Source organism: Pteropus vampyrus, unplaced genomic scaffold (genome assembly GCF_000151845.1).
Source record: "Pteropus vampyrus isolate Shadow unplaced genomic scaffold, Pvam_2.0 Scaffold141, whole genome shotgun sequence".
In the NCBI taxonomy this organism is placed as follows: domain Eukaryota; kingdom Metazoa; phylum Chordata; class Mammalia; order Chiroptera; family Pteropodidae; genus Pteropus; species Pteropus vampyrus.
Window position 1 is genome coordinate 1,550,145 of NW_011888922.1, and position 15,355 is coordinate 1,565,499.

The window sequence follows — 15,355 nt, forward strand, 5'->3', positions numbered from 1 at the left end:
TTGGTGCCTAGCAAAAGTCTTGTTATATCAGGTACTTAATAAAGTTTTCCATTCAGTGGAAAATAAAGAGCGAATGAAGGCATTGTGTTCAAACGTGGCTGATTGATCAGGACATAAACCTCATGCACTGTCACCCCTGCAGATGGCTTGGTGGACTGCATGGACCCGGACTGCTGCCTTCAGCCTCTCTGTCATGTCAACCCGCTGTGCCTGGGATCCCCTGACCCACTGGACATCATCCAGGAGACACAGGCCCCTGTGTCGCAGCAGAACCTGCACTCTTTCTACGACCGCATCAAGTTCCTTGTGGGCAGGGACAGCACACACATCATCCCAGGGGAGAACCCCTTTGATGGAGGGTGAGTCCATTGGGCCCCCGCTCTGGCCAAGGCTTTCTGAGGGAGAACTGAATCACCTCCAGGGCCACATTTCGGGGGGAGGTGGGGGTGGAGGTGGGAGAGGAAGCCAGGAGGGTGGGCATCGAAGGCTCCTGATGGAATGTCAGGGGAGGCAGAAGAGCAGCCTTAGATACTCACATTTAGAAAATATGCTATCCAAGGCATTTGGAATTTTTATGAGCAAAGTTTTGTTGTTTCCACTGGGTGATAGATGGAAAGAGTGAGAAATCAAAGGTCCGGGGGGAAATCTTGGATCAATACCCACTTTGCAGTCAGCCATTACTGATTCTGCAGTCTACAGATGAGCTGAAAGGCTTTAACACTGTTCGCCCTCAGAGCTGATGTCCAGAAGACTTGTTAGGCTGGAGGTGGGGTACATCTGTTAGTGTCCCAGGACATATGCCCATGCATTCTTTCACATGTTTTCAATTGTGTCATCCATTGGACAGTTTTTTCTGAGGTCCGCTCTCTGCCAGATCCTATGCTAGAATCACAGAAATGAGTAGAGCACAGCACCTGCTCATTAGTCCCTCACAGTCTACTACTAGGCAGACAGAAAAAAAAGAGAGAGAGAGAAAGTTCCAGTGTTCCCGCAGGGGACTCTGAGAACATAGAGGAGGTATTAATGGGTAGGAGAAAGGCCACAACTTAAGAACTGAATTTTATAAAGATAAGTGAGTTAGCTAAGCAAGGGAAGGAGAGGGTGTTTCAAGGAGAGAAATCAGCTTATGCAAAGACCTAGAAGCATGAAAGGGCACGGGAACCTACTGCTCTCTATTCTCTGCTCCCTATATCAGGGTCTGTGAACTAGGAAAAGGTACCCAAGAAGGAGAGATTTATAATAATTTCTTTCTAATGTTTTCCAGTGTAGTGATGCCTCAAATATGCAGAACCTTCTCTAAAAGTCAGCACAATTCAATTGAGCAGTCACAGATTGTTTACCTTCTGTGTTCGTGATTTCTGTGCTCGTGATTTCTGTGCTGAGAGTTCCTGCCCTAAGTTGACAAATGGGGTAGTGATAAGGGGTAAGAAAGTTGAAGGACATCCTCAACTTTTGTTTAAAGGGAGAAATAGGCAGGGTCAAGTCATGGGTTGCTCAAGAAGTTTGCTCAAGAAGAATGAGTAAGAGGAGAAGAGCAGGGACCTAAAAAGGAACCAGGGAAGCTGCCCCGGTATGCATTATCATCCCCAGAGTGTAACTGGAACTCCATGGAGAAGGCCTTACTACTGGGACATGATAGAGCCGGATTCACACCATGGCCTGTCGGACTTCAGGGCCCACGATTTCTCTTGCCCAGCCTTTCCTCACAGGAGCAATGACAAGGTGGGGATATGGGGGAAGAGTTGTAAGCCCAGCAAAAGGGACATGATACGAGTGTGTAAAAGCAAAAAAAAACCTTGAACCCTTTTAGAGATGAACATACTTAATAGTCCAAACCCTTCAAATAACCCTAAGAATATCGAGAACCTCAGAGATTAAGTGACCTTACCTTCCTAAATTCACAGGCTGGTCAAGTGGCAGAGCCAGGAGCAGAAATAGAGTGAGGAAAACCTTATTTGTTTATCTTGGCCAGAAATGCCACTTTTGTCTCTAGATAGGAAGCTTCCTGCTCTTTTATTCAGTTGTATGATTTTGTGTGTATGCTTATAGGTCTTCTCATGGCATGCATTCTTTTAATCAACTGGAGGTATAAATATCATGCCAACCAAGGGAACTATTTCTAGGTCAGCCTTTCTTTAATGGACCCCTTATGGGATCTGACTAGGGCTATGGCTGTGTCTCTTCTGCTTAAGGGGTGCCATTACCATGCCATCCTGATCAGTGCCAGCAAGGACCATGGCTCCTGCATGTGCTCTGGTTACTCACCAAGCCTGTGGCTTATTGCCATGAATCACTGTGGGACCTGCACAGGGATTTCAGTATTGTGGTTCCAGCAGGTCTGACTTGCCTTAAGAAGCCTGGCAAGTGAGGAACTTGAGAAACTTGTACTTGGAGAAATGGACCTCTCAGCAGAAGGGAAGAGTCAGGCTGGTCTCGGAGTAAGGCCAGCTTGTGTTTTAGATCGTGGCTCTGCCACTACTGGATGCATGGCTCTGGGCAAGTGGTTTAATAGAGCGAATATATGAATGTCGGTCAACCGTCTAAGCTGAGTTCTCCAAGAAAGGACTGCATCTTAATCATTTTAGCACTTACTTGCTCAAGACAAGTATATATATATGTTGCCTTGAACAATGAAGAAATGGAAGGAAGGAGAGAGGGAGGGATGGAGGAAGGAACAGTGGGAGGGAGGATAGATGGATACATTATCTATTTTACTTAATTTTATATTGTGGATTCAGAGTCTAGAGAGCTTAAATCATCTGCTAAAAATTACATTACACATTAGTAGCAGAAGCAAGGAGTAGAAGTCAGTTCCCAGATCATTGTTTATATATCTGTCACCTTCCGTTAAATTACAGATGCTTTCAAAGAAGAGACCATTCAACTCTCCAAACCCATAATACTGGACTATAGCATTTGCTCTACAAATGAATGGATAATGTAAGCTTTCAAATGTTGCCGTAAAATTCCTTTTACCTAACATTTGCCTGAATCGTTATGTCCCTGCTCCTCACGGATCTAGATTCAGAAAAAACAGCTGTCTGTATATCTCCACTGAGTATCCCCACACAGATTTTTATGTAAAACAAGCCCAAGTGACTAGAAAACCGGGGGCAGCAGATGCCTCTCTCTTTGGCTCCTTGATATTCCATGATCTTGATCAGGGCCAGTAATGTAGTGCTTATTTGCATAGTTGGGATAAAGTCAAATCAGTTACCAAGTTTGGGTTGTTGCTTTCTTTCCTCTCCTGTGACGGAAGGTTGAATAACAGGAAGTGCCCAGAATTTGAATCTTGGCTTTACTTCTCACTAGCTCTGTGTGACCTCAGGAAAATGATTTAACCTTTGTGCACCCGCCTCCAATTATAGCAACTATTCATGAAAACCTTTGAAAGATATTAACTGAAATAAAGCTCCCAGCTCAGGGTTTGTATACAGATGATCAGCCTACGTAATGAAAACGGCACAAGCCTTGGAATTAGACCTGTGTTTAAAGTCTGTTGCATGCCACTTGCTAGCTATGTGACCTTGAGAAAGTTTCTTAATTTCCGTGAACTCTAATTTCCTCATCTGTAAGAGCAGGATAGCAATGTCTATTTTGCAGGATTGCCATGGGAATTAAGTGAAAAAACAAAATGTACATAAAGTCTCGGCCTTGCTTGCTAATTAGATGATGATAGTGGTGATGCTGAAAAGAGCTTCCAATTCCATTTTCTTAACTGGAAGTGAAACTTGAGAGTAAGCTGCCCTCCAGGAAAGTCCAGCAGCCACCCAGATAGGAACCAAGTTTAGATCGTCTAGTCCTTATTTGGGGAAGGGAAAAGGCAACATTATGCCAGCTGCTGTCAGCCAGGATCCTTCTTAGGGAGGAATCTGGTGGCCCTTTTCCAGAGAGACTGGGATTTCTGATGGGCAGGCCTACTTGATTTGGTACCTGTATATAACAATAACAAAGGCTGGCCTGACAGAAAACCCCATGTCCTCCTGCGCCCGCATGTTGTGCCACAATTTGTATAGTCTTAATGGGAATCCATTTAACAGGCTCCAAGAAGCAGACTGTCACCCAGAAACTCAACAGCACTTTCAACCCCAGCAAGTAAAGGCAGCTTCAGAGGTACAGCTCTTTCACTCTGCAAACTCCCAGCTGTGCATCTGACTCAGAGAGGAGGGTTTCTTATGCTTCTGTGCAGCACCCCAGCAGATGCCAGAGGTGCTAGAGCAGAGGTGGCCCTCAGGGAAGGATGGGCAGCAGCTCCCCAGGGTGTGAGGGCCCCAGCCAAGCAGAATGGGCTCTGGGCTGGACCCCTTAGAGGAAAGCATACAGCTTGATTCAGAACTGAAGCAAAAGTACTACCAGACGGACTTAGAGTGAGGAAGGCCTCCCTCAAGAACCCTATCTGATCCCCAGAGCCCAGGACTATGCCTGGCCCACAAGAGGTATTTAATATAGGTTTAATGAATATAGTAGTTCTGTCTGACATTCTGCCATGGCTGTCTTCAACTCTACATAAAGTGATAGAGGTGTGAATGACTTCGGCTGATCGAAAGTAGGTCTAAAGTAGGAGGGGACATAGCAGGCATGGAAACCACCATCATCGGATTAGGTGGCTTGAATACCATCTTTTTTTCCTGGCCTAGAGACCCGGACACCACCTGGTTAGTGGAATACCTCCCCTTCACCTGGAGTCATGGGAAGAATGCAGGGTCCCCTCTCTTGAGACTTGCGTGGAAGGAGAGGAGCCATTCAGCTCTGTAGGTGGAAGAAGGATCCCCACTAGGATTGTCCATAGAAGGAAGACAGATAACAGGACCAAGAGTGTGGTGCTTGGGATCAGACAGCTGGAAAATGGAGGGCAGCATGAGACATTTCCTCCTGAAAGAACACTCAAGGCAGCTATTTCCCTATTACACAACTTTGCTTGTATCTATTCTCATGGGAAGGACTGACTGGGTTGAAAGGGCTAGACATAGTGCAGACACATCATTTCAGTGAATAGTTGTGCCTTGCTGATGTGGAACAGGTTAGCAGATTATAGGAAGAGGTTCTAACAAAAGGGCCACCCCAAGTTACTTGAAAATCAGTTCAGAATATGGTCAAGGACACTGTATTCGTAAGAGAAATAACGTGATGTTGTCCAGTCTTTCTGGGCTCCCCTAAGCGTAATAGGTTGTCAGCTCACTCAAGCAAGTAGTTAGGTGAGAACAGATTGCTACAAAAGTCCACCGACAGGACACACTGAGCCCAAAGAGAAAAGACTCAAGGAGTCAGGGGGACTTTGGAAAAAGGAGGGATGGGCGACTAGAGCATTCACCCCAAAAGAAGCAGAGGATCATATCCTATAGAGAGGGCTAAGATCCTATGGAGAGGAGAGACTAGGGAAGCTCAGAGAGGGACAGAGGTGCCCACAAACACAAGCTATATTGGGTAAATATTGATTAGCATCTACTCTGTAGTAGGCCTGAGAGAAGAAGTTATGCATCTGTACCCCATTATACTGTGGGCCCTTTGTATGTCCCATGCCTTGTGGGTCATTGAACAGCTAATGCCTAGCACAAGGGTTGGCAGTAAAAAGAACAAGAGTCAGCCAGTCAGCCACAGCTGAGTGTCTGAAGAGACCTGGAGATGGGGTGCTCTGAGAGTTCAAGGCAGGGCCATCACTCCCACGGCCAGTCCTTGTCCCTGAGCTCCACACGCAGGGGCGGCATCTGGTGCCTCTTTGTTTCTGCAGCACCTGGCACAGGGCCTGGCTCAGAGTAGACAACAGTAGATGTTTGTCTTTGAAAATGAGTGAGCAAACTAACAAATGAACTAATGAATGAAGACTTCTGATAGGAGATGGCCATTAGCCTGAAACAAAAAGAAATTTCAGTGAGGAGAGTTGGCCATTAAGACATTATTTACCCCACTTCAGGTCACAGTAGCCCATTAGTGTGTCAAGAAATCAACTTAGTGGGTCGAAACTATTTTTTAATAGAAGTAAATTTAAATGGAATTGGGTACAACAGAATGGAAAATATCAATGTAATACTGTAAAAAGGATATGTATTTCATGAAACATGTTCTGGTTGGTTGGGTGTGTGTGTGTGTGTGTGTGTGTGTGTGTGTGTGTGTGTGTGTGTGTGTGTCTCTACTGAATAGGCTGAATTGCTTACCGTGAGTTTCAGTTGAACAGTATTTAAAAATGGATTCTACACTGAGGGACCAGCATGACTTTCCAGGATAATCAGAGAATGGAGGTAATTTTAATATGGCCAGAACATAATTATGGTGATGATATTTTACAAATCAAAAAAGACATGCTCTAACATTTGAAATCATGATGGTCTTAGGAAATCTGGGTATACGATCCTGGTGTGCAGGTGAGAAGGTATGTGGGAGAAGGAAGAACATAAAGGGCTATGAAGCCAGAAAGCGGTTTGAGGCAGTAACTGAGAAAGATCTGCCCCTCGCCTGTTCACTAAGCAGATTTCATCTCCATTAGGACTTAAAACTGGCTATAAACAAAAGTGAAATAATCTTGATGTCACCAAAGTCTTCAGAATTTCTTTCATGCCCTTTATAAAGGCACAAAGTTTCCAGAAATTTTCAAAGCAAGAGTTTCCAAGAGGGAAACATAATGCAAATGATGGAGAAAAGATTATGTGTGCCATATAATTTTTTATCAGCCCAGTGTACATCTAAAGCCACATAAGAGTGTTGGTGGCAGAGCAGTTACAGAAAAGCATTTGCTTGCCACTCCACCCCCTCACCCCACCCTAGGCCTTAGCCCTCAGAGAGGCTGAGCAGTAGAGATCATCTAATGGAGTTCAAATAAACACCAGCTTCCTGACAGCTGGCCTCTGAGTGAATTTATTATTGAATTATACTCCTGCGTTTTCAGAACAAGCTGAGCTGACAGGCTACCCCATCAGTTTCAAAGGGGGGAAGGGGAACAGTGAGAAAGACAATGATAAATTACCCTGATGGAAGATGGAAGAAGGTAAAGATCCTGCTTCCTCCAAAATGTCAACCGTCATATATTATTCATGTTGGTTTTTAAAAAATCCCTCCCCACATTGAAATGAATGTTTATGATGATAAAGCAACTAGGTGAATCTAATTCAGGATGCAGGCAGCAACTTCTCACATCATCCTGATGAGCAGCTAACAACTCCTCCTCTGCCACTTGATCATCCCTTTATTGATTTCAAAACCGAATTACGATCTCTGTTTGCTTTGTAGCTTGAGCTTGTTCCTAGCTGTCCATCACAGGAAGCATTAGCAGAGGATGCTGCTATGCTGAAGCTGGAATCACTCGGGCTTTAGAGGGAGAAGGCCTGCATTCAAGTCCTTGGGCAAGTGAGAGCAAGTGACCTTGGGGGAGCGAGGCTCAATTCTCTCACCTATAGTATGGAGTTACTAACTCCTACCCTGCAGGAATTAATTTAGAAAATTAAATGAGATAAAATACCCAGAAGCCCAAAGGCTGGCACATAGCACACATTCAGAAATAACACCTAGCGTTTACCAAGGATGTTCTATGTGTCAGGAATTGTTTGAAATGCTTTGTAAGTTACATAAGTAGTAATGCCTTTACATCTCCCCCAAAACCTGACAACATAGGGACTTCATCATCCTTTTATAGATATGAAACTGAGGCACAGAGAAGTTGAATAACCTGGCCAAGGACATAGGGTTTATAAGTGGCAGAGCCAGCCTTTGTAGCCAAGCCAGTTGGCCCTAGATCCCATCTACTGAGCCTCTGTTCTTCTCAGCTAGGTCCTTTATATTCTATCTCAGCATCTCCAGTTTGCAAATCGAGATAGCATGGTGCTGCTACAACTCTACAACCCTGGTTGGCCCTGACTTTCTCTCCAACACTGCACAAGGAAAAATAAAGCTGATGTGCAGTAAGGCTTAGCGCTTCAGAGCACTGGCCTCAGAGGTGGGTCTTGAGCCTAGGGTTCAATCCTAACCCTGCCCTTTGCCGGCTGTGTAAGCTTGAGCAAGTCTCTTAATCGCATCTGTCATATGAGGATAATATTCCATACCTCATGGGGATGTCTGAGGATTAAATGAGATGTAAAACACTTATGTGTCAGGGCATTAAGTATTTAATGTGTTAGTAGCTGGTATCACTAATAGCAGGAGTCAGGGTTAGCATTAGCGGTGGCCTTAATATTGGTATAGGTTTTAGTGTCACCATAAGAACTGGGAGAAAAAAGAGGATCTTAACCTGAAGCATTAGCGTAGTTATATAATTGATGCAAATGTTCTAGCACCGTGAAGCATTAGCGTAGTTATATAATTGATGCAAATGTTCTAGCACCGTGGCAGACAAAGAGGCGAATGGACCTTTGAGGTCATCAGCCCTTTATGGTGGAAGAGAAAACTTTAACCCAGAGAAAGCTCTTGGCTCAGCAAGATAGTAGCAGAGTCGTGGAGAACCTGGAGTCCTAAGTGAAGGCTCTCTCAAGCAGTAATTCCAGTGTTTGTAAGTCAGGGACTTTCTTCATTTTCAACCGACACTGATAAATTTCAAGCTGTAAGAAGTTAGAATATTGGAGAGCCATTACTATTATTGTCCTCACTGGATAATGTTGGGTGAGGACTTACCAGTTGCCTCTGCGGTGAGTCTGACCAGCCCTCCAGTCTGATCCTGGAGGCATCAAGATTTGGCTCTAAGTGAACCCCACAGTGACAGTCTGTGGTATAGAGATGTCACCACAGGCAGTATTCTGGCAGAGGAGAGAGATCTGCCTGCCTGCCTCCCCTGTCTCTGCCTCCTACTCTTCCTCCCACCACTGTAGGGCCATGTGACTCTACCCTGTGGCTCTAACGCGCAGGCCTTTAGACCCAACCCCAGTCTGAAGAGAAGGGCTTAGAGTAACCCTACCCGCTCAGCCTCAAGTCCTTCGACTGTTTCTCTGTCTGACCCTTTGCTTGCCAGCTCTGTCAAAGAGATTTCTGTCTTGTTCTGGAATCTCAATCTCTCTCTCTATGCCTAAGGTCCTGATACAAGTAGCCTGGTACCCCTGCCACCCAAGTGTTCAAGCCTTGCCTTCTCTTGTCAGTCTCCCACCCCTGCCCCATCCAAGTATAGAGCTCCATCTCTGCTCTTCTTAGGAACCTGAACATTATTAGCTGGTGACACATGGAACTTCCACGTCCACTTGCCCTAGGAGTTCCCTCACCATGCCTGTCTCCATCGGATCCTCCTCCCCTGTCCCTTGAATGACCATTTCCCTTAAATGCCACCTGTCTATTGCTACACACCTCAGATCCAGCCTGCTGAGCTGAACTTTCTGCAGGACCCTTTCTGCATCTCTGCCCGGCATCAACCCCAGCCCCTGAGAAGTGAGTCTAATTGTGGCCCATCCTAGTCTTTCCTGTCCTGTGTCCTAATAGGAAAACAGGACACACAGTCATAGAATGAACTTGTCTGCTGAGAAACTGTGTCTGGAGTCACATGTAGCAGAGCTGCCTGGAGTTTTTCTAACAACACAAACCACCTCCTGAGAAGTCTACTTAGAAGCAGGCCTCTGGCCACATAGCACAGAGAACAGCCTATCTAGACTTGCACTACACCTTCCAAGTCCCAGGTACGCTGACAGTGTTTCCCAGCCATGTCCCCCAGACCTGGCCAACCCTATTACCTGGGGTAAGGAGCCTCACTACTCCAAAATGGTCCCTGCTGGCTGTCCTCTCTCAGCTCTATGTCTGGTTTGCCATAACCAGAGGGCTCTGGAAATAAAGTATTATGGACATTCAAGGGCTCTATTCTTATGTGCACCTTTGTCAGCCAGCAGAAAATATTCCAAAGGATTCCTGTAGGAGAGGACTCAGAGCATCAGCACTCAGCAGCCAGGTTGCCCACAGGCTTGGGTGATCAGAGCCTAGGAACTCATGTTCCCTGAGCTGAAAGAGCTCAACAGCCACATAAAGCTAAGAGGTGGCTTCTGGTGTCTGCAGGAGGCACAGCCTAAAGGCCCAGAAGACACTAGCGTTTGCTAGGCCATCTTGTCATTGGATGCCCTCAGGTCGTCTCAGGGTATCATAGCAGATATGTTGGTGCCCCAGCCTTGATGGGTGATATAAGGGTTCTTGGGCAGGGCCTGGTACGCAATTCTAATGGTGGGAATGTTTGCATGTCCTGCTAGAATGAATCAGTAGGCAGCTCCCCTTTTTATCCAATACTAGATCTATGTCTAGATACAAGGATTTTTAAAAAGTCAAATTATATTCATTCCAGAATGTAAGTTTCTCAGACATAGGGACTGTGTCTCATTTACTGTTAGTTATTTAACTGCTTAGAACACAATAGAAAATAAAACAAAAACTGAAGGTACTACCCTCCTATAATTTCCATAAGTAAAAAAGAAAATGAATGCATAGATATCTTTCCTACCACCCAGCATTATATATGGCACATAGCTGGTGCTCAATTAAAGTTCCCATAACTAAACCCTATTGTCATTTCTCAGGCCTTTGTCTACGTTTCTCTTCTCCCAACCCATCTATATCTATTTTCACTTTGGGCTATGTGAAATAACGACATTTATATTTTTCCTGTGATCATCTTTTATTCATTGTTGTAATATTTATTTCTTTACTCAACATTTATTGAATGTATACTATAGACCTACTCCTGTCCTAAGCATTGGAGTTACAGAGATGAAAAGGACATGGTTGTTATGCTCAAAGACCTTGCAGTCTAGAAAAGGAGAGGAGGTGTTTGAACTAACGATCACACTGTAGTGGGGTAAATAGATTGTGCTTTGTTCACCAAAGAAGGAAGTGCTGTCTTTGTACTTGGGAAATCAAGAAGAGCTTCCCTGAGAGGCAGGCCTTAAAGGAGAGAGTAGTAGGAATGTGGAGGAAAGACATTCAAGGCAGATGAACCAGCAAAGACAAAGGCAGAGAAGCATGGAAATGCATGCCAAGGTGAGGATGTGAGACGTAATTGAACATGGCACCAGCGCAGAATGTGAGAATGGAACATGGGATGGGAGCCTGAAGAGTCAGGCAGGGGCCAAATCCTGAAGGGACTTATATGCCAAGGTGAAAAGTTTGGACTTTACCTGAAGGCAGTGGGTACTACAGAAAATGACCTTTGTGGCACAGAGTTACTGATGATGTGGTCAAAAGAATCATGATAAAGTGTGGAGAGTTGGAGATCTTGGATTTACAAGGTGCCTTGAGAGAAGATCTAGTCTAACTCCCTGCACTCCAATAAGTCAGGAACATTAAAAGTTAAGTGATTAGATCAAGTTCTGTTGGTTTTGACCTAAGGTGACCAAAAGACATACATCGTAAACAGAGGAAGAGCTTTAAAATAAGAAATAAAGAATGAAGCACAACTAGAAGTTAACTTTTGAATATAATATCACATATTAGAGTTTATTCCATAAAAAATCACAGCCACGCACACTGCATATATATGTACGGCATCAGACTAGAAAAGCTGGTTAAGGAAACTGAGGCAGAGGACTGAAATGGAAAGCTAGGAAGACAGTGACAGAGCATCACGTACGGCCAGACTGGAAAGAAGGTTTTGTAGCAGCAGAGAGGACTGGGTCAGACTTTCACTGGCAACCCCCTTGACAGGGGTAGTTTGACAGGCCATGAAGTGGTGCTTCTTATTTGGGCCCAAGATTCTTCTTACAAGATGTTAGATAAAGTGTAGTAGATGCTGGAAAGGTCCCCAATCAGCACGAATTAGCAGAAAACAGTTAAAAGGTTAGTACAAGTGAGGCATATAAATCTGTTTAAAATATGTAATGCAAAAGAGTGATTTGCATAACCAATACAGGCACAGAGTAGCAAATACTTTAAAGTAGACAGACTTAAGTTACTTTTCACCACCTAGATCCCAAATGATTATTCCCATCTCCTGAATACCAGTTTCATCTAATTTTACTTAATAACAAAAAAGTTAAAGCTACAGTTTTTCTCCCTTCACCTTCCTTTACCTGTTTGGATTATATACATTATAACAGATATAACTTAATTTCTGCCATTCGTTTTTAAAGTTTTAAAAAAAGAGGTAGAGATGAGGAGGCAATAGAATCAAGGTAAATAGGAGGGCTACAAGTCGAAGTGGGTGGGTCCTCCAAAGGAAAGGAACCAAGCTGTGCGACGCAATTTGGGCTGATCAACCGGAAAGACTCAGCCTCTCCAGCCCTCAGTTCTCCAGCCATAACTCTGTCAAGGTCAAATAGCTCAAAGTTCTCTGGCATCACCTTCAGTTATAGAAACACATCAGTTTTTATTAATTCAGTAAATAATTTATCAACAGCTTGTTCTGTGCCTTGCATCAAAATTCCAAGGCAAAATTCCACCCTTGTTTTGGTGGAGGTTTTTTGGGTTTTTTTTCCCACTCAAAAATGAGCATCAACCGTGTTCAATGCCAGAAGGACAGCAGTGAGGGAGATGTGGCCCATGACACCAAGGAGCTCATGGTCTGCAAGGGGCAAAAGATTGCCCGATATGTGACAGCACTCGGCGTTTTCACAGAGGCAGCTTAGCCCAGAGTGCTGATGTACCACTTGGTAAATGCTCCAGGTGGGTGCTGAGGGCAAGCAGCAATTTTCAGATGAACAGGACAACTGAAGAGAATAATTCAGAGATAAGTATACGCACTGTTTGAGCACCGTTAAGAGTCTGAAGCGCGTAGTAGGGCTACTTGAGCTTAATTGGGTAGCACCAGATTAAAACCATTACACATTCTTAAACTTGGTTGGATTCCATTTTGTATCTGGTTGAGAAAAACTTCAGACTGCATGGGCAGATAAGAGAATGGAAGTCCAGAAAGGTCTGATGACTCTCCGGGGTCATGCAGTTAATTAAGGAGACTAAGCTGGGAACTGACCCCCTCCCCAGGGCTCTTTTCACCACACCCCTAAGCACTTCTCCCTGACTGACAGTCGGGGTTAGTTTCTCATTTGCTTGATTCTGTTTCTCAGTGGTTTTGTCTCTCCAACAGTTTCTTGTCTTGATCCCAAACCTGGCCACTGTCCTTAGGAAGCAATCAGGCAGATATTCCCCCTCACTGATGTCAGCAAGGGCACCTCAGTCAGGCCCTGAGTGTAGGATTGGACTAATGCCAGTATGTTTGACACCCCTCTTGGCCTGGCACAAGCACTCTCCTGGCAGAGTTCACCCAGCCTAATTGCTTGTTTTGTATCCCAGCTGCCTGACATATGCCAAACCCATGTGTTGACTCGCTAGTGTTAGAGACAACTACACTCGGGCATTTCAAATTGGCTTTGGTGAGCTCCAGCAAGCAATTGGGGACTGTAATTCATGCATTTTTATAATCCCAGCACCTAACTCAGTGCTTAGCTTTTAGTTGGTGCCCAGTTTTTTAATTAAATTAAAGTGATTTAATTAAATTAAATTAAATTTAGTAACTGCAGGTACATAATACAGTAGTAAGAATAAGGACTTGGAAGTAAGAAGTCCTAGCTTTGAGTGTCAGTTCAGCCAATTGAGTTCTTTGCTATATGACCTCGAGCAAGTCTTTTCCGAGTGTCAGTGACTTGACCATTTTTCACCTAAAAAAGTCTCAGGCAGCAATATCCCATGCTTACCCTAGCCACCAGAGTTGTGGTCCCAACCTTCTCCCTAGCTCACATGTAAGTGTCTATGATAGCTATGTAAATGCAAATGATATAAGACAGTTGCAGTCATGAGTCGATACTTAGAACATTTAAAGGAGCCTAAAGGAAGGGTGATTAATTGGTACGAGGAAAAACTGGTAACAGCTTCATTGAGTTGATGACGGCTTAGATGGGACTCTGAGGATGAGTGGAAAATGATACCCCAAAACTCCATTATGCCAAGACAGTGACCAAGAGAAAGCAAAACATCAAACTGTAGGACAGGTGATAAGAAGATCATATGAGCCAGCTGGGAAGCCAAGTTGGTGACAATGATTTACACCCTGTGTTAGTGATTTCTCTCCACAGTGGTCTTCCATTGCGGAATTTCAGTCAAAGCAGCAGCTATTGCTTAGCCACAATGACGCTTAGCATGGGGTCAGTGGTATACAGAAGCCAGCTCATACCAGCTCACAAGAACTGATTATTAAGCAAGCGTTCAGGAATTCTGCAAGCTAGTTTTTAAACCCAACTATTATTAATTAAATTATACGAAATTAAAATTAAATAAATTATATTAAAAACAAAGGTAATAAATTATCAAAACTCATCACATCATAGATATTTTACTGAGTTTTACTGTTATCTTTGCTCTGGAGCTTACTTAGGACTATAGTCTGTCTCTGGTGTCCTACTGTGCATCTCTTCCAATTCTGGGTTCAGTGTTATCTCATTGGTATCATGAAATTGGTCATGGTGGAAGTATTTACACCATAGAAATAGGCAAACTAAAGCTACTTGTCTTTTGAAAGCCAATCGTTATACGTTCAGCAGTATACCACTGGTGGTATCCATTAAATAAGTAGATGAAGAAAGAAAGCATTTGGAAGCTCAATGCCCATACCTTTTCAAACCACCCTGGACAAAACACATGGCAGGAGACACATTACAGAGCAGACTTCCCCATCTCCTTTGTTCCAGGGAAGGCTTGATGTTCAGCTGGGTTCTTTTGACAACTGAAAATCATGGTCAAACAGAAGGAGGATGGAAGTGTTTTTCTCCAGGACTTAATTCCTGAGCCAAATACCTGTTTTGGCAAAAGGCCTCCGTGGCCTGCTGGGGCACAGGGAGCCAACTTAATTTTCTGCAGAATCCAAAGCAATCCACAGGATCCTGGACTAAAATTACATCTGCTCTGGATTGCTGAAATAGAGGCCACATGATAGCCAAATGGTGCTGATTTAATGTTTTCCGATTATTAGAGAATCCCTGAAGAGAGATAAATCAGAGAAAGCTGGCCCAGGGGCAGCAGTCAGGCAGCCCCCAAAAGGAAACCATTCCCAGAGGGCTAGTTACTGTCCAGGCAGAATCTGAAGACACGTATGTCAGGAGAAGATTGGATAGTGGCCAGGATATGAGATCTGTTAGTAATCCTCTGGAAGGACAAAGTTCCAGCAATCCAAAATTCAATTTTCCTCCATTAAAGAAAGCATCTCTCAGTACCGGCTGAATACAATTGATGGAATAAATTTTTCCCATTAGTGGAGAGATAATTTCACGTAAATATATTGAGAGACCTTCAGAGCAAGACTGAGTCTTTGCTGAGTCTCGCCTGCTTAACTTGTTTGCCTCGTAATTGCATTTAGACCAAGGGCCTCGGAAGGAAACCACTGACTGAATTAACAGTAACCAGATTGTGTGTCGTGAGGTGAGGTGGGGTGGGATAGGGTGGGGTGAGGTGGGTGGGGGTGGGGAGCTTGATGCATTGTGGGTAG

At 44.2% G+C, this 15,355-nt stretch overlaps 1 protein-coding gene across 1 annotated transcript in view; it reads left to right on the forward strand.

Annotated features, from left to right (window-relative positions):
- The window catches only part of TENM4 (teneurin transmembrane protein 4), a 375,350-nt gene that overhangs the window by 285,539 nt on the left and 74,456 nt on the right, over positions 1-15,355 (forward strand). The window contains exon 13 of the mRNA XM_023535518.1: positions 143-359. Within this exon, the coding sequence (XP_023391286.1) occupies positions 143-359 (217 nt within the window). The remainder of the gene's footprint in view (positions 1-142; positions 360-15,355) is intronic.